Source organism: Pseudopodoces humilis, chromosome 4 (assembly GCF_049639895.1).
Source record: "Pseudopodoces humilis isolate 2021_Gansu_Grassland_sample_001 chromosome 4, ASM4963989v1, whole genome shotgun sequence".
In the NCBI taxonomy this organism is placed as follows: domain Eukaryota; kingdom Metazoa; phylum Chordata; class Aves; order Passeriformes; family Paridae; genus Pseudopodoces; species Pseudopodoces humilis.
In genome coordinates, this window is record NC_142203.1 from 7825615 (window position 1) to 7844955 (window position 19341).

Sequence of the window (19341 nt, forward strand, 5' to 3'; positions counted from 1 at the left end):
GGAAATCAGAGGGGTCATGTTCAGCAGAATACTCACTGTCATCTTTCTTGCAAAAATCACAATTTGTGTGATTTTTGAACTCTTGTAATTTCAATGATTTTGTTCAGAAATTTGTAGGAATCTACAGTGATCGCACTTTCACAAGTGGTGGAAGTAATTGGCCCTATTCCTATTCTTCCTCCTATATTTCTCCTTAATAATAAAAATAAAAAAGAAAAAATCCTTAAACAAAAACTGCAGCTGTGCTTTTTTATTAAAATTGCAGCTTGTTTTTTATATGAAAGTTATACCTGAAGCATGTGATGTAAGGCTATGTGATCTGAAAAATTTTTCTGTACTGCTGGTATTCCCAGTGTTCAGTAGTGACTGTCTGGATTTTACTCAGGAATCTTTTCCTCTTCATAAATTTCTTCAATGTTTCAAATGAAGTAAACCATTTTCCCCAAGCCTTAAAGGCTGTTCAGCTATGACTCTGCACCTCCAAGGAAAATAATATTTGTAAAGTGATTTTTATAACTGCAGATGAATCCCTTTTTTAATATATGAGTGCAGAAACCTTGCAACAGCATTGAGAGAAAACCTAGATGATTTCTCAGGAATCCCTTAATGTTATATGGAAATTAATTCTTTTGTGAAGAATGGCTTTGTAAAAATCATGTCATAGAATATCTCTGTGTTTTTCATTAAAGAGAAGTAATCTTTTTAGCTTAGTGCTTTTTCACTGAGTTTTTCAGCAGCAGACAGTGTTCCAGTTGTGGCAGTATTTGATAGTCAGAGAGAATGATGATTTATTACTGCTGTATTCTAGTTCTGCCCTATTGTGTTTTAGTGCTGACTCACTGATGTAATTAGGCCAAAATTGTTGACATTCAGTGTTGCAAATTCAGACTTATTTGCAATTCTAGAGGTGGAAGGTAATACACATCATTCTCCTGTGTAGTTTTAGTTCATCAGCAGTGAGTAAATGTTTCTAAATTGGGAAGAGCTAACTTTAAATATAGGAAAGGAGGTAGAACTGACAACAGAGGGATATTTTCCCCTGTAACTTTTTAAATATGTTTTAATTGAGAAGAAAGCTTTTGTGAAGTACTGTGTTGTCATTGCAGTGTCGCCATAGTACAAGATTGTAACTCAGAAGTGAAATGTGAAACAGCTTTTGGTATTGACAATCACTGAAAGTAGCATTGTCAGAAGCCAGCATTCACTGATATTTTTAGATTCCTTTGGAATAATTCTGGAGGAAAAATACTAGGGCCTTGTTTGGTCCAAATATGCCAGGCAGAGTCTCCTTGCCATACATGGTGCAGAGCTGCAACTTAACCCATTCCAGCCAGACTTTCCCACTGATACTACAGAATCACAGAATGGGTAAGGTTGGAAGGGACCACTGGAGGTCATCTAATCCAACCTCCATACACAAGCGGGTCCCCTAGAGCATGTTACTGAGGGTTATGTCCAGATGGCTTTTGACTATCTCCAGTGAGGAAGTGGAGACTGTCTCTCCACGCCCTCTTTGGACACTGTTCCAGTACATATGTCCCAGTTTAGAAGACAGGTGTCTGCTAGGGAAGGCAGGAGCCTCCCGTGGAATGAAAATGTAGACTCCTTCCCTTGGAATTATTATAATTCTGAAATCAAGGGCTCTCAGGCAGAGATCTGGGGATAGAAATAACATTTCTTTACTAGTATGCATAACAAGGCAAACAAAAAGTGTCCTTCTCCGAAGCTGAAGAAAACCAGCAAAACTGCCCCCATCCCCTTTTTCCTGCCTCCTTTCCCCCTGGGCCCAGCTGAACTGTTTGTGTTTCTCAAGCACCCACTCAGTACCAGCAGTCAGGTTTCTGTGCAATTAATGGGTAAAAATTCCACAGGTGAGCCACAAGTGAGCCAACAACACAGTAACCCACACAGTAAAGAAGTTCCTCCTCTTCAGGTGTAACTTTCTGTGCATCAGTCTCTGCTCCTTGTCTCTTATTCTATTGCTTGGCACTACCAAGAAGAGATGTCTCTTTCTTACAAGCATGAACATATTTACAGCTAATCAGTGCTTGCTTTTCATACTTTTGCCTTGAGCAGCACTGAAACCTGTTGATAAGCCTTATGTGATTATAGCATCAATTAGTGCTGGAGAAAGTACATGTGATAAATTGCTAATTCAGTTTACTGTGCATCTTGCTGTGTAACTGAGCTAGGGCTGAAGAGCCTATTAACCTAAATTATGCTAAGTGCTCTCCTGATTTTGTGCTAGGTGTCAAGGGTATGAAAGTTCCTTTGGAGCCAGCTTGTAGCTAAAGCCAAGTAACATGAAAGGCTCCATGACAAAGCAGCATGGTGATCCCAGTGTCTTGCCTCCTGCTTCCCTTAGTGCCTCTAGATGGAACTGCTCAGGTCTCACCCAATGGCAATTTGCACTGGCAGTGCAAATTTTTGAGATGAGAGCTATGATACAGAAACATCAAAGACACATTGACATCTCATAAAATAGGGAGTTTATTGCAATAAGTAGGTGAGATGCTATTAATTTTGCTTGGAACTTTGGTGTCCTAAAATAAACTTACAAATATATTTTGAGGCCACTTCACACTTCCTAAAGAGGTTTGGCTTTTTCTTTCATTTAGTAATGAAAAACAAGAGCTGAATTTTTATGGCGAGCCTCAGACTGATTGCTTTTTGAATAGCTAAATTGGATAGCTTTGGTTATGGAGGCCTTTGCAGAGAAAAATACCACTGCTGTAACAACACCAAAGTTGATTTTGACTTTGCCTACCTTTTCTATTTACAAGCTGTGCCTTTTAGGCTGATCTTAACTTTACAAAAACTAAACAGGGCTTTATTATGTATCATATATTTAATATTTGCTACCTTGTTTTCTTCTGCCACTAATGCATAAGCATGTTTTCCTAACTCAGCTGGTTCTTTTTTCATTAGTTCTAGCAGCATATATGTAAATCTCTATTTTATGTACCATGAAAGGTAGTGAGATTTTCCAGATTGAGAATATATTCTATAAAATTGGTGACTGTCATGTGTTAGCCTTCAAAATTTTGTTTCATGAAAGAAGGAATGATCTTACATCTCCTGCTCATCCCCAGATGAAACAATGGAAATTTTGTGCAAGGAAAGGGGAGGGTCTATGCTGGGCTTACAGGCTGTCATTTAAATTCAGGAGCCAAAACCTGTAAACAAATAAGGGGACTAACTGCAAAATTAATTCTGGGCATATGCAACACTTGAAAATCAGGTGTTTTTATTTAGCTGCCTCCCGACTGATATTGCTATCTAATGAAACATCCAAAGCCAGACCCACAGTGTTTTACTGAAGAGGAATCTTTCGTTCCTCAATCTGCTGAAATCAGACTTACTTTCTGCTCCTCTGGTCTTCAATGGGAGTTTTGCCAGTAAGAAATGCAGGACTTGGCCCCAAGTTGATTACATAATGAGGTATTACACGCTTGTGAAAGTCAATGACAGCACAAGGTTCATTGCCCTATTTCATAAAGGCACTGAAATCTACTTACAGTTGTCGGCTCAGTGAGAGTTTATTAAGGATGCAAAATCTCATTGGAATGTATGCTTTCTGTTTGAACAGATGATACCGTACATGAGTCAGCCGAGCCATCCCGTGGTGAGAATGCGGCACAGACACCAAGGATACCCAGCCGGCTTTTGGCAACTCTATTGTTCCTCCTGGCAATGCTTTTGATATTATAGCACAGTATGCTCCGGCAACCTGTCACAGAAAATACCAGGGTCTTGGAACATCAAAGATCCACCTAACTGCTCATCCCAGGAAAGGGACTTTATTGTTTTTGCAGATGTCAAATTGTTATTTTTCCCTTTTCTTCTCCCTTTTAGCCTGAACTCAGCAAAAATTTGAAGGGGATAACTAGCTTCAGCACCCACCCCTACCTACCCTGTGACTTTCTTAACCCCTCCATATAAATAAAAGGACTCCAAATGAAAATGCCAAACTGTAATAGTGACACTAGTGATTCTTATTTTCCTCTGCATTCTCCTTTAAGAAGTCACCTCTGTTAGGTCACTGTGTCATCTGTGTGTGGACGAGAAAGTGTAGTGGCAGATGCAGTCAGTGAGGGATAAAGAAAGTAAGTGAAAACCTGGGAGTTTTTCTCTGTGATACAATATTTATGCCTTCTCATTCAGCACTGTAAGATGGTCATGCAAGGCATTGTGTCACCATGTCAGAACTGGAGGGGAGATATTAAGAATAGATATAATATAACACCATTTCCTCCAGAAGTTTCTAAATGAACAGGATTCTGAAAGGGGAAGATAATGTTTCTTATAGGACTGTCCTGAAACGTCTTCGACAGTAAAATTTTTGCTCACAAGTAGAAATGCTGTCTTTGGTGAGAAGAAAAAGTACATATTTAGGAATGTTAGCACACAGCAAGGTCAGATTTAGGAAACTTCACTGGGGGTGTGAGTGCCTCTGTTATTTCGTTTTAAGGGGATAATGCACACCGGCTTATTTTATTTTAAAACAAATCACCGTGGTGCTAAAATTTTTTTCTTGAAATGCAGAGGCACTTTTGAGAATAAAGTGACCTTCCCCAGCACTGACTTAGTAGCTGATAGCCTTGGATGCTGCTCTGGGTGTTAATACATGCTAAAAGAGGACATTGGTGGCCAGAGGAAACATGTTTGGGACACAAGATCTCCAGTGTTCTCTTGATTTGTCTCTCTTGTAAGTTCCTCAATCATGGGAATAAATCACATGTAGAAGAAGCCAGGGCAGTCTAATAGCATTGTTTGGTGGGTGGAAAGGAAAGAAGTGTGGAATATGAATTCAATGTTGATTTTTTATCTTTTCCCCTTCCAGCAGAGTTTGAAAAGTTGAGGAAACGTGTTTATCAGCCAGAGATAAACTAGATGGGCTCCCAAAGACTTAACAAAATATTTTTTTAAAAATCCACTAGAATAGAAAATACATTATTTAGATATACTTTATGCTGAGAATGAGTATATATGCTTGTCCTATTTAAACATGTGAGAGAAGCAGTAACCCTTGATGCAATTAGGAAATGGGACTGTCTTGTTTGATGGAATTAGGAGTGACCCTGTTTAAGGAATCTGAAACTTGGCTAACAAAACTTTAAAAACTAATTTGCCAGGAAGTGCAAGCCTTGGGATATTTTTTGGCTAGGCTGCCATGAAATTTGGACTGCTAAGCATAATCAGAAATAAGAACTTTCAGACCCAGACTGAAACAGAGCTTTTCTGACAAAAACTGTGGAAATTAAATGACATGTGAAACAAAACATGGAGCATATTCAAGCAAAATGAGATTTTTCTGTATTAATTATAAAGAAACATTCTACCATAACAAAATTGAGTGATGCCGCTAGTGGACACCACTTCATAGGCTTTTTATTTTTAAATGAAGAAAAGCCTTCCAGAAGTTGAGGCAGGAGAGGGGATAATAATTTGATATGTAAAGGGAGGTTTTATGCATGCTGAGCTATGACCTGGGCTTGCCTGATATCATACATGTTCATGAATACAGGGCCTGTACTTACAGGAAGAATGCAGGAAATTTGTTCTAGTGTGAAGTGCACAGAATAAAGATACATAGTCCAAACAGTGAGGGAAGTCATCATCTCATTACAGGCTGTCTGGTACTTTGCTCTCTTTAAGGTGTATATATTTGATACACTCAATAATGCTTTCTGTAGGTAGGAATTAAAAAGCTTTGGATGAGGTGAGCTTAATCAGAATGCACCTTATCAAATGGATTATTAAACAGAGTACAGATAATGTTGCATGATGTGTAACCATATTAAAATGATATGTAGTAATTGCAGACAGTCACACACAAGTAGTGCAAATTTGATGTAGAAATGGTGACTTCCTTTGTAATTCTTTGTCTCTGAATGATGTTGAAGGTATACATTTACCTGCAGCAAAGGGTTGTCACTAGTGTTACTCCTGATGAAACCCCTTCATATTGTCCCAGAGCCTTGCTCCTTGCCTGCTGTAGATGAGGGACAGTACAAGTGATGCTCCCTGGGCTGCCCAGCATGGTTGGGAGCAGCATTGCAGGCACTGCCAGTTTCATACTTGATGGCATTAGGCAATCCCAGTCATACCGAGTACATAAATGTTGGTGGGTTTTGTGTTGCGTTGCAAACCTCTGGATGCTTTAAGTGCAGATGTTGCTGAAAATTAAGGAATTTGTTGCTCCCTTCCCCTTCATCTGCCCCTGCTCAAGTCTGAGGTACTGATTCTCCCCAGCCTAAGAGGGTTACTTACACCCATGACCTGCACTCCTGGCTGCCAAGGGCATTGCAATGTGAAGCAGACAAAATAGGGATCAGTCAGTTTAGTGGATACTGTGTATCCTTCAATAGACAAGGTAACATTTCGTGTTAGTTTAGAATATTGTTTTGTACTGTACTTACCTGGATGGCGAAGGAAAGACAAGTAAAACTTAAAGCTATGTTCTTTAAATTCTGTATTATTAGCAACCTCTGTTGTATATAGTGTTTGATAATAAAGTATTAATTTGATTCTTATGTCTTTTGTAAGTGAGAACAATAGACTTTCAGGATATTAAAATCACGTGTTGATTACAAGACAGAGCTTTGAAGCATCAAGTGTGATCATGGCTGAGAACTGAGAGACAAGTGGCCATGGCACTGCAGCATACAGGACTCATCTTTGAAAATCGTTCATCTGTTGCAAGATTTCACAGTGTCAAGACCTGGAACAACATGACTTTTGATGATCAACGTTTTGTCCTTGGTGTTTAAAGGTCTTACGTTGGAGCCCTGTGGTTTCTGTGTTAGTTTTGTTCTTTTGTATCTATATTTGTTTCTAAAAAGGCTTTGGGGATATAACAACTTTTCTGTTAGATTGTTTGTTTCTTTCCTTTTAATTTGTTTTTGGTTTTTGGTTTGGTTTTTTTTCCCTCCTGTTTTCCTTCTGGATTTCTTCCCATGAGTAGTTTTTTCCAGAAGGGATCTTGCCAGTGTCATGTGCGATATATGTATGTACTTGGTTCCAAAAGAACTAGAAACAAATTTGGGAAGAGCTGAGAGTAGTCGAATAGATTGTTTCCTTTCCTCTATAACTGTGGAAGGAAAATGGTTGTATTTGTACCTGTTGATTCCCACTTCTAGCCCTCAAAACTGAACTTAATCCGTTGCCTTATGAGTGCAATGGTTCAGTCACTTTCAGAGGTTTAGAGTGTTAACTCTTCCCCTCTTTTCATTACTTGGGTTTTGTAATCACCAGTTTTAATGTACAACCCTCCACACTTCTCTTCCCTCTTCCTGCCCTGCCCCCTCTCCCACCCTCCTCCTTTCTTTAATTTGGAGCTGTGAATGGGCAGATCTGTTTCTGGTCTGGCATCACTGAGTTTTTCCCATGCATTCGCCCTCAAGCTTCTCAGATGTGAGACAAATCTCCCTACAATAGGCTTGCTGCCATTGTCTGTACAGTTTAATAGATGCTGGCATGTTGGAGGTTACCCATGAGTCTGCAAAATCCGCTTACCATGCTTACTCTTGACACCCCATTGAAGACACTCATTGTGTATGCATCTGGGTATGAAAGTCCAGCTCAGTGTGGTCCTGTGCTTGTACTGCCCTGCTTTGCAGTTTCTTTGCACTTATTCATTGAGTGCTGTTTTTGAAATGCTTACATTATATAAACTTAAAAGAAAATGTTAAAAAAAGAAAAACACCCAAACCCCCTGCCCCATAAGATCTGTATTTGTATATACACGTGTCCGTACAATTATACTTAAATAAAATTAAAGATTTTCATCATTTTAATTGGTTCTTTTAGACTACATTTTTGTTTAGTTAACTGCATTTTCATTTTATGGGCTGTTTGTACCTACCATACCCAGAATCATAGAATGGTTGGGGTTGGAAGGGATCTTTAAAGGTCTTCTAGTCCAATGCCTCCACAGTGAGCAAGGATATCTTCCACTAGTTCACGTTCCTCAGAGCCCCATCCAAAGTGACCTTGAATGTTTCCAAGGACAGGAAATGAGAGGAGTATGAGTAGGAATGGGTGAAAAATGCACGTTATGGGCACAACTGAGTACCTAGAGCTGTAATTGCCAGTGTCCTGGCAGATCTCTGCTCTTCACCCTTTTAAATGTGTTCAAAGCTCTTCCAAATACTTAGGAGGGTAAGGAGCTGTATCAGCCAAATGCTGGTGCATTGCATGGTTTCCATCATCACTTTGCCCTGCTCTGGGCCTTGCAAGCAATCCTCCTTCCCTGGGTAACAAGTGGTTGTTAGGTGCAACTCTTACTTCTTGAAGAGTAGAGCCAGCATCAGAATTGTGCAAACAGGGCAGCTGCAGTCCCCTTCTCCCCAAGGTGTGTCTCAGACTGGCAAAGGGATGAGGTTGAAAGTGGCTTCGAAATATCAGCCATATCTTTCTTTACCAAAAAAACTCAGACCAACTGAGCCTAATGAATGGGAGAATTTGACCAAGGGTTCTTCCTGAAGGGAAGGGGAAGAAAAGTGGAAGCAAGAATTTGGATTGCTTTCTCCTCCTCTTTCCTTCCTTCTGCTCCCAGAGGCTGATGTAATAGTGCCTTTCAAAAAGTACAGGTCTATATTGGTGGTGACTTGTGTTTAGGTCTGAAATAGTTGTCTTTGGCAGTGTCTGCTCACTACTTATATGACAGGTTGAACCTGAGAATTTAGGTCATAAAAGGTGGGGAGCTGTCTTGGTTTGGAAGACAGGTGTCTGCTAGGGAAGGTAGGAGCCTCTCTTGGAATGAAAAATGTAGACCCCCCCTCCCTCCAAATTATTATAATTCTGAAATCAAGGGGTTCTCAGGCAGAGATTTGGGGATAGGAATAACAGTTCTTAACTAGTATTTATAACAAGGCAAACAAACCAAACAAACAACAATAACTACAGCATTAGCAAGAAAACAGAACCAGGGACCCCGTGACAGCTTTCTCAGCTGAGATGGGAAGGGATGGAGGAGAGGCTTTGTTTCACAAACCCCCTCGGGCGGGCAGTCCCGGTGCCCCTGCAGGGCTCTGAGGAACACTCGGCTGGAACAGCAGGGATGAGCTGAGATCCTGGGCCGGTGGCTGAGGTGGATCAGCAGCTCCGCGGCCGTGCCTGGCACTGCCACACGTCCCGGCAGGACAGGGGGTGAGGGGGCCCAAAGAAGAAGAAGACAAAGAAGAAGAAGCAGCTCCATTTGGGTTATGGTGATTTTTTTTTTTTCTCAAGCAACAACAGCTCCGAGTGTGTCCTGCTCTAAAGCTGAAGAACTGAGCTCCCAGCAGCTGCCCCACCCTCCCTTTTACCTGTCCCCCTTCCCTCTGTGCCCAGCCAAACTCTCTGTGTTTCTCAAGCATCCACTCAGTACCAGCAGTCAGGTTTCCCTGCAAATAATGGGGAAAATTCTATAGGTGAGAAGGAACAAAAGGAAGAACACCTAACCCCCAACAGGAGCAAATACCAAAAGTTGTAATAAATGCCCTGTGCATTCAAAACTGCTTTAATTACACTGTGTTAGCATTAAACTCATAGAAAGATTTTTATTATATTTAATTAGTTGACAGGACAGCAAATACTAATTATAACTTACTCTAACCTTCTTTAAAAATGAGAAGTGACAGCTTAGTGAGAAGAAAAGTGTGTCTGAGTATTTGATACAAAGAATTGATGCACCTTTTTTTTTTCCTCTGGAGCTGTGATGTTACAGCCAGGACAGGGTTATAAGTGACACATGTTCAGTATGTTTTAACATAATAGCCATGTCCAGAAAATATCCTGCGGTCTGACACACTTAATAGCCTTTGCTAAGAAGACACTCTGCTTTTGCTGAGAATGGTATTTGATTTCATTTTTCTACATTAGTGTGCACAATGGGTCTTTGTACTCCCTCATCATCCCTTCTGCAGAATATTTCTGCTCACAGAGTACCTCTGAGGGCATTCTTAGGAATATTCAGGCATGCATCATACTGCTATAATATGGTTGTGTGCCAAAGTGATTTTATTCATTTAAAACAAAGCTTTGATTTATACAGGTTAGGGATATGGTAACCAGCTGGGATGGTCAATTTTTTTACAGGCTTTAACAGCACAGAAATAAAAAGTGCCTCCTTCCTTATAACTTTCATTTTTGCTAGTATTTGCCCTTATTGATTCAACTTTGTATTACAGGTGTATGTATAAGAGCCCAAAACAAGACTGAGTCTTCACTGTAAATGCTGCAGTGAGGATAGCTCTTATACATACATGGCTGTTTGTGTTTGCTTTCAGCACATTTAATTAGCTTCTGCTAATCAACCAACCTGAAATATCACCAATTTGAATTTTTGTTGAAAACTTCCCTTACACCACATGGAAGCTTTTAAAACAAAGTCTTTGTTGGATGAAAAAGTAAACTGTAAGAAAAATTAATTTAAAAAGTACTACAAAAATTGTTGTGCTAAGCAGGCTTTCTGTTGGTTCCCTCCCCCTAGATGAATCTGTTAGCTAATACTGTCAGTCATATTTCATTTGGAAGAATTCAAACCACAAGATAACTCTTGCAGCCACCAGCACATCTTGAAACACTCATTTTTCCTGTGATGGTTCTTCCAGCAAATTCTCATGTCATTTGATTACATAAGGAGAAGTATAAATATGAGAAATTGCAGGGTGGTAAGCTAGATCTGTGTTTGGAGGGAAAAAGGAAGAATTTTCTGTTTTCCTAGCACTTTGTGGATACATACAGTGCATTCAAGATTAAGAGTCTAGAGCGATTTCTAGATGCCTCTCCACCTTGTAATGTATCTCGGAAGGATAGAAGGTACCTCCTTCTGTATATACAATCCCAAGTGTCACAGTTCTTGGACACAGCCAGTCCCTCAGTTCTTACATTCAAAGCCTGCTTCCCCAAGTGCTGTTTTCTGGGACTTGCCCACTTACCAATAGATACTTTCCAGTACAAACTTTAGCCTTGAAATGCAGTTATCTATCCACAGTCAAAGCACTGGTGACAATACTGAAGCAGATGGTACTTGTAAAAGGATAGGTTACAGATAGGATACAGAAGGTATAAGTTTCCCTCTGATTCTTGTTCTCCTGAGAACCAATTGTGCCTTTTGTTCTCATGTACTGTAAGTTAGGGTGTCTCAACTAATTGCTTGACTAACCACAGACCACTAGTCCAAGAAGTTTATGAGGCTTTGTTTTTTCTCTCCTCACTGCCGCTTTACCTATAGCTGTACAAAACAATAAGAAGTCTAGAAATTGAACACAACAGAAGCAAAGCATCTTGGGGCAACATGGCACAGGCACATGGCAACCCTGATGTGATACTGAAGTCCCAACCCATTTACACTTGGGTATTGGGAATAAATGGAGTGTTACATATTGCAGATGACAAGCTGTGATCCTGCAGCAACTATCCTTGTCTGAGGAGGGTCAGAAGAATCAAGCCTTTGGCTGGGTGTGAATGCTTCAGTGGAAACTTGGCATGCTCTGCATTACATAGCACTGCATGTATCCCAGTGCTTCTGTTCTACTACAATGAGGGTGGAGAAGGGGTGGGGAAGAAAGAGCTCATTCAGTCACAGATGGCTGAGCAGCAGTGGGAAATATGCAGACTTTAAGCACAGAAAGTAGTTACTAGTGTAAACTGTCTGTGAGTAGACTTGCTTGTTTGTGGAAATTCCTAAAAACATGAAATAGAAAACCTGGAAAGTGCCTGATGGTATTCTCTGATCTGTGCTTGAAGAAATCAAGGAAAGATTTCCCGCTGAATCAGGCCAATGTTGCTCAGTTTTGAAAACTCACTAGCATTTAAAAATATACACCTCACCTTGCTATTCTAAAACAGGAACAACTTGGAAGTCTTGCACTCTGGAGCTGCTGCACATAGAGCTGGCAGCTCAGAATTTTGATGTACCAGGCCCTCATGAGAGGTCTTCGCCAGCTGCTAATTATTCTGTGTAGCAGATGTTTTAATGGTAGTTTTTAGAATTTGATTTGGGAGTAAATTTTTGTTTTTATCTCTGCCATCCAAAAGATCCAAAGAAGCTGGAGCATAAATGAAAAGTGTAGATATAGTGACTTTCACAGGGCAGAATACAGCTATATTTTGATTTAGCACAGCTGCAGGGAGAAGAATGGCAGTTCTACCTTAAGAAAGGATTGAACGAGAGTGTGGACCATGCACAATGTTAATGGTTAGACTTTAAATGTGAGACAAAGCTGGATAAACCCATGCAGCGATGCTTATCATGTTTTCTACTTTAGTTTTACAATATCCTCGTTCTTGCACATAATTGCAATACAAAAGGCCTTGCATTCCCCTTGGCACAGAAGCCAAAGCAAGTGTGCATATCATCCTTCCTGGTAAATTCCTGCCCCTCTTGTGGTTGTTTATTTCATTAGTTATTCTGCATTTATTTGCAGGTAAAAATAAAAAACTCATGCATACTTCCTGTGCTCTGGTCTCATTAGCCAGATTTCCTCAAAACTCTTGTACTCCAGAGTAGTTTTGCCAAACAGCTCAATGAAATGCACATGGTATGAATATTTATGCTGCTTTAATGATAAGATTTTTGCATCCATGAATAATAAAGGTTTTAACAAGAACAGATAACAAGATTGGCACAAAACAGTGAAGTGGTTAATATAGCAACCACTCTGTTGCAGGATTCCCCTGAGAGCAGCAGATTGAGCAATCTTCCTCCCCTTCCTCTTCCTCTATCACCAAAATTAGTCTGATGGGACATGCAGATCCTCCAGATAGCTCTGCAGAAAGCAGGTGTTTTATCTACAGCTGGTTCTGTAGCTACCTCTTGCATGCTTACTTTGAGGAAGCTCAAGGATTTTTTGACTAAAAAAGGACCTTCCACTTTTGAGCACGATTTTTATTTCAGATGCTCTCCAGCAGCATTTGCATTTGAATCTGAAGCTGCCACTTTGCTTGGTCTTTTCAGCGGCAACTGGCTGACAAGTGTTGGCATGATTCAGAAGTTTGGGGGCTGCAAGTCAAAGCAGCACGGCTTTCATGAGCTGAGGTAGGAAAGGGTAATCCTTTCAACTCCCTGTGCCAGCTCAGTGATGCTGAAGGGCAATGCTTTAAGGTCTGTCTGGTGAGAAACAGGGAAGCTGCAAGGTCCTGTGAAGACCACAGACCTCATTTTACTTGCCTATATCCTCAGCTGCTAAAAGCCTGATCTCTTCAGTGTTAAAGTGATATGCTCTAAGTTTACGATTGCATCGTGCTTGGAGGGGACACTGAGCATTTTACTCTCTGACGCTTTTTAGAGCAAGAGTTTATTGCATGTTTACTATACCCTGGTGTGCTGGATGTGTGGGAGCAGGTGCCAAGTGATGCACGTGTAGATAAGCGACATGAAACCAGCAAACTCCCACTTGGAGGATATGCTCACCCTTTCTCTCTCAGCTCCTCCCTGTGCCGTGCTGTTGACAGTCTGCCTTGCTGCCACCCCAGCTCAGTGCAGGTGTTGGTAGGGATCCCAGCTAAATACCCTGAATTGCGTATTTTTGCCACTTGAAGATACCGAAAACATTTGCCTGAACTTTGATCTTTGGCCAAACTTGTCCTTCAAGGCTGACTTTCAGGGCTGATAGTCAAGGTTGCCTGCCACATTTTACTACACATCTTGTGAAGGTCAGGCCTCAAACTGGGCCACGGACGGCAGCCTTGCCCTCAGAGTAGGAGTTAAAAGATTCTTTGGGTAAGAGCTGGCCTGGAAAAGCTGCCTAGGGCTAGGTTCTGCAGCCTAGATGAGTCAGATGGATGATATCACAGATATTTGAGAGAAAAAAATGAATTAAATAAATCTGCTTTTCCTAAAAACAAAAAACAAACAAAAAACCCGGATATTAAATTTAAAGCGAAAAAGTGACTTGAAGTCACAAATGAGTCCTTCTAAAATGTTTTACTTAATTTTTTGGATTTAATGGATGAACAATCAGGGAAATAAAAGAAGACCTTAATCTTAAATGCAGATTAAAATAAATAATCATATTGCTATCTTCTGCATGTACAGGTTTATTTATTGTTACATCCAGCATATTGAGAAGGAAAAAAAATCCTTCAGTTTTTTTACAACTAAAAAGTTTAAAACAACTAAACAGGTTTTAAAGTATTTTTAAAACTTCCATCAAGGGGCAATAAGCTTGCTATGAAGCAAACAGATCCTTTTTCCAGTGGTTCATGCATGACACACAACCAGTATCATGGAGCGGGTTATTTATATATAGACAGTATTATCTGGATGTCTTGTCACTGCTCTTGTCAACTGTTTGCTCTTTTTGCATCCTTTCAGTGAAAACTTGTCCAAGAAGCCATCATTTAAACTATTTACTTTGTTTCAAACAAGAAAATTGCAAAGGAGTAAATTAAAATCTTAGGCACTGCTCTAGTTCCAGCTCTCTTGGGCAAAACTGTCTTAAAGTGGGGTTTAGTACACAAAAGAATAATAAATCTCTTCTGTTTTGAGATGTAGTGCAGTTTGCTACCTGCTTCTGCTTCAGAAGAATGAGTACTTTACCAAGCCTCTGCATTTCCCCTCTTCTCCTGAATAAAATGTGAAGTCTGAGGAAGTTGCTGCGGGCAAGACTAGAATGAAAACACACATCTCTGCCATGTGAAACACCTGTTGTATTTGCAGGGACATATATAACCTAGGACAAGTCCTCACAATATATATCCCAGCACTAAATCTGTGATTGAGGAATGGGGAAATGATGGTTTTGGCAATGGAAAAAGAAATACATGCAGACTTGAAATGAAATTGGGAGGGGTAGGGGTGGGGGAGATGGGAAGTGAAAGAATGTCCTAATTGGACGTTCTACAGAGAAATGAAAAAAGAACAATTCTTGTGCATCAGGGAAGCATCAGGGCATGGAGGTTCCCAAGAAGAATCATCTGAAGGAGGAAGAAAACACAGAGTGACTCATTGGGAAAGTAGTTTCCATTTGGAAAAATTAGGCAAGAAACATTAGCATGCCAGATTTGGGAGCTGTTTATATCAACACAATACACTGCTTATTGCATATACAGAATGAGTGATACCAAGTCTGGAAATTATCATGCCACATCTAACCTCAGAGTATTCACTGTTTGACAAAAAGGGCAAGAGAAAAACAATGCAAGTGTTTGAAATCTGGCAATAAACAGAGAGGAACTTTCTGCACTGGTCACCTGGTGGTGTATTGTGATCCCTGACTTTTAACTTCTCATGTGTCTTCAACTAAATTAGGAAAGAAGGTAGTGTATCCAGTAGAAATTCTATCTAGAGGGCATGCTGGAATCAAATTTAAGCACTGTATCATCAAACAAAGTGTGTCTTGTAAATAGTCCAGATACTAACAGATAGACTCACACACCACTGTGCTGTATGTACCCAGCTGTGTAATCTGCCTGTTTATTTTCAGGGAATTGTTAATTCTACCAGTAAGATGTACAACAAAATCTTAGGGGCAGAATTTGAATATTTTGAAACAAGTCGTTGAATGGACTGGGAGCAAGAATAGGTAGGAAACCACAGTAGAATAAAGGAAATACATTGGTTATTCCTTGTGAGCCAGCTTTGTCTTTCCCTTTTTGCTCAGCTGCAGCAACCAGTCACTTCTTAGTAAACAAGTTCCAGAGAATTCCTGTCTGTAACATGATGCTGCAGGAGAGGTGGCCAGAAGTGATCCTGTGACAAACTTGTTTGGGCAGGGCATAAGGTGTGGATACAAACGCGTGGTTGAAAAACCTTTGCACAACAAAGCTCTTATGATAGACTGTTTTTAATACTGGAAGGTGACCATGACTGTGACAAAGTACACATTTTTATCAGCTCAGTAGAGCTTCAGGCTCTGAGGAACACTGTGAACACACTGTGCCAAGCCTGGCTATTGAACATAGGAGAGTCCGTTTTGCCCAGAAAAGTTGACTGCAGCTGGATGAGGGCCCACTGGGGACATGCAGGTGAAGACAGAGGCAATGGCCATTCCGTGGACTGCCAAGTTTACAATTCATCCCAAGTGGAGGTTTTCCCATATGAAGTCAGCCTGGCACTCAACACAGAAACAAGGAGACAGGAAAACCCCCGAAGACAAACATATTTTAGCTTTATGATCAGAGGTTGGCGTTGCTCCATGGCAGATGCCAAAAAAAATTTTAACATAGTATTTTTCTGCTCCTTTGCCTCTCCCCACCCAGCCTGTTTATTTGAAACTCTTGATACAATGTAATTAACTTTGCTTTGGCCACATTTTTGTGATGGTGAAGGGAAGAATGGAGCACTCTAATAGGTACTCCCTAAATCAGAAAACTCTCCTTGTAAGATGTATGTTATGTGAGTGGAGGACAGTCACAGCCAGAAAAGGGCAGTGACAAATAGTGTTTCTCTTTAAATGGCTCTGAGGCACTGTCTCTTGCCGGTCCAAAGATCTGGGGCTTTTTTTCTTAACCAGAATTCTTTGACCTCTCACTGAATTTGTTTACTCAGTGTGATTTCCATCAGATGGACAGTGACCTTGTTTTCTTCTTCAAGACTTTTCTTTAAGTATTATTCCAAACTTAATTCTGTGCTGTCACATCACATGCAGCTTTTGCCAGCCGTATGCTAAGAAACACAGCTGGGAGGCTAAAGACACATGTGATGCCTCACGCTCTAAAAACACTCCTAACAAATCTCTCTAAAATATCCTGCCAAATGGCATCTTTGTAAATCTTGTTGTCTAACACCACAGAAGGGAGCAGACACCAGAAGCTCAGTGAGCAGAAGAAGGAGCAATCACCAGTTACCCACCTGAAACAAACAAATAACTCAGAGTGCTTTGCAGGTCTGCCCACTTACTTTTTTACATGGCAATATAAATCCTTTTCAATGGCTTTTAGAACTTAAAACTTGGAATAATAGGAATAGCTGGAAGGTGTAAAAAATTAACTAAGATTTTGAACAATGTGTTATAATTCTACACTCTGGAGGCAGTCAGATTGGGCTGTTTTAAAATTAGGTGCAATTTGCATTACATATTTTACTGTTATAATTCAATATCTGTATTTATAGCCATGTCATAACAATGTAAGGTTTTCTTTTTTTTTTTCCCTTTGGCTGGAATTATGATGTGTATGAAAATTGAGTCTAAGTCATGCACTGTTAGTTCCAAAAACATGAACAAGATGAAGAGACACTGGGATGTCCCAAGTTTAGAACACTGTTTGATATGATAATTCCAGCCTCCAAGAATTAGTGCCACCAACTCTCTTTTTTCTCTCTTAACTAAACAAAGCAAACCTTTTGGAGTAGACTGATAGTTTGAAATAGCCAATTATGTGCACACACTCCAGTTCTAAATTAAGGCTGGCCAGAAATCTGTTCAAACAACATGACACTTTTGTTTTTTACATATTTATGCAGAAACAAAGATGGCAATGAATGCCAACGTCCTGCAGAAACAGTCAGCTACAAGCCCTGAAAATCACTACATGAACACACTGCTGCAACAGAACAAACAGAAGAAAAGGTCATTTTGCTGCATTTTTATTTTGGAAGGATTTAAGCTCTTCAAGCACAGATACATCTTTGCTTTGCAGTAGAATTGCCACTTAACAACACTTCTGAACCTCACATCAGCAGAGATGGCTGGACAGGAATTGCCAAAACAAAATACTCAGAAGCCATGTTTGTGGAGGGTTCAAATTCCAAAAGCTGTACTGGGGAGACATCTCAGCCTGTCAGGTTTTGGTTCAAAGGCATATTGTACTGAGACAGATGAAAATAATTTCTGATTGATTTGTGTGAACCTTTTCCTTTGTCCTGCATAAGCCCAGCTATAAATATATATTTCAAACAAATATATTTGTTAGCAACTCTGTAGTTTGTTGTTCTTCAGCATTCTTCTGTCTGACTGTAAAAAAATCAAATCAACAAACAAAAAATACCCCAAAACAAACTCCAAATCAACCAAACAAAAAAATCATTAAAATGTTTCTAAGATATTTTTGGTGTGTCTCTTCTACATTTTTCTGAGAAGTTGAGAAAATGTTAGTGACCCAGGTGTGAAGCTGGCAGGCTGATCTGCCCAGTGGCAGGAGTAGATATCAGGGTTGCTTCCAATAAGAGCAGCAAGTCTTTCAGACTGTGTCTGATAAACGCAGGCTTTGTGTTTGTTTGTCTCTCATCCTTTGTTCATTGTCATCTCAATCATTTGTGGGAGACAATATGGAATGAAAGCAGACGGAAGAGCAGAGAGAAACAGGGATAATGTACATATTTTGTCAGGTTTGAATCAGCACCTGACCAATTAACAGTGATTCCTTGGACTCCTTTGGTGTATTGATGTGATAAAATACTGGGCTCTGTTGTCATCTGGCTGAACGGGCTAGTGGCAGCATTGCTGTGCTAGGGCAGCAAAACATAAAATTACCTGAACAAACCCTCCCAATGTCTTTGGAACCCATACATTAGACATACTGTGTCCACACAGACATACTGGTGCCTAAAACTGCCCTGTTCACAGCGATATGCTTTATTACTATGAAGAAATGTTCTTTGTTTTCTACAGTCCTTTGTTGTTGGAATGAACCAGTTTTGTCCTGGCAGAAAAGCCTTCAAAAATCTTCCTTCCTTCCTTCCTTCCTTCCTTCCTTCCTTCCTTCCTTCCTTCCTTCCTTCCTTCCTTCCTTCCTTCCTTCCTTCCTTCCTTCCTTCCTTCCTTCCTTCCTTCCTTCCTTCCTTCCTTCCTTCCTTCCTTCCTTCCTTCCTTCCTTCCTTCCTTCCTTCCTTCCTTCCTTCCTTCCTTCCTTCCTTCCTTCCTTCCTTCCTTCCTTCCTTCCTTCCTTCCTTCCTTCCTTCCGCCACTTCCTTCCTTCCGCCACTTCCTTCCTTCCGCCACTTCCTTCCTTCCTTCCTTCCGCCACTTCCTTCCTTCCGCCACTTCCTTCCTTCCTTCCTTCCGCCACTTCCTTCCTTCCGCCACTTCCTTCCTTCCTTCCTTCCTTCCGCCACTTCCTTCCTTCCGCCACTTCCTTCCTTCCTTCCTTCCTTCCGCCACTTCCTTCCTTCCTTCCTTCCTTCCTTCCTTCCTTCCTTCCTTCCTTCCTTCCTTCCTTCCTTCCTTCCTTCCTTCCTTCCTTCCTTCCTTCCTTCCTTCCTTCCTTCCTTCCTTCCTTCCTTCCTTCCTTCCTTCCTTCCTTCCTTCCTTCCTTCCTTCCTTCCTTCCTTCCTTCCTTCCTTCCTTCCTTCCTTCCGCCACTTCCTTCCTTCCGCCACTTCCTTCCTTCCTTCCTTCCTTCCTTCCTTCCTTCCTTCCTTCCTTCCGCCACTTCCTTCCTTCCGCCACTTCCTTCCTTCCTTCCTTCCTT

General features: G+C 40.6%; 1 protein-coding gene across 3 annotated transcripts in view; it reads left to right on the forward strand.

Moving 5' to 3' along the window:
* EFNA5 (ephrin A5) overlaps positions 1-7746 on the forward strand; it is a 209094-nt gene extending 201348 nt beyond the window's left edge. For all 3 annotated transcript variants that reach the window (XM_005529985.3, XM_088054516.1, XM_088054515.1), the window contains one exon: positions 3590-7746. In XM_005529985.3, coding sequence (XP_005530042.1) covers positions 3590-3711 — 122 coding nt within the window. In that variant the 3' untranslated portion in view covers positions 3712-7746. The remainder of the gene's footprint in view (positions 1-3589) is intronic.
* The last annotated feature ends 11595 nt before the right edge of the window (positions 7747-19341 follow it).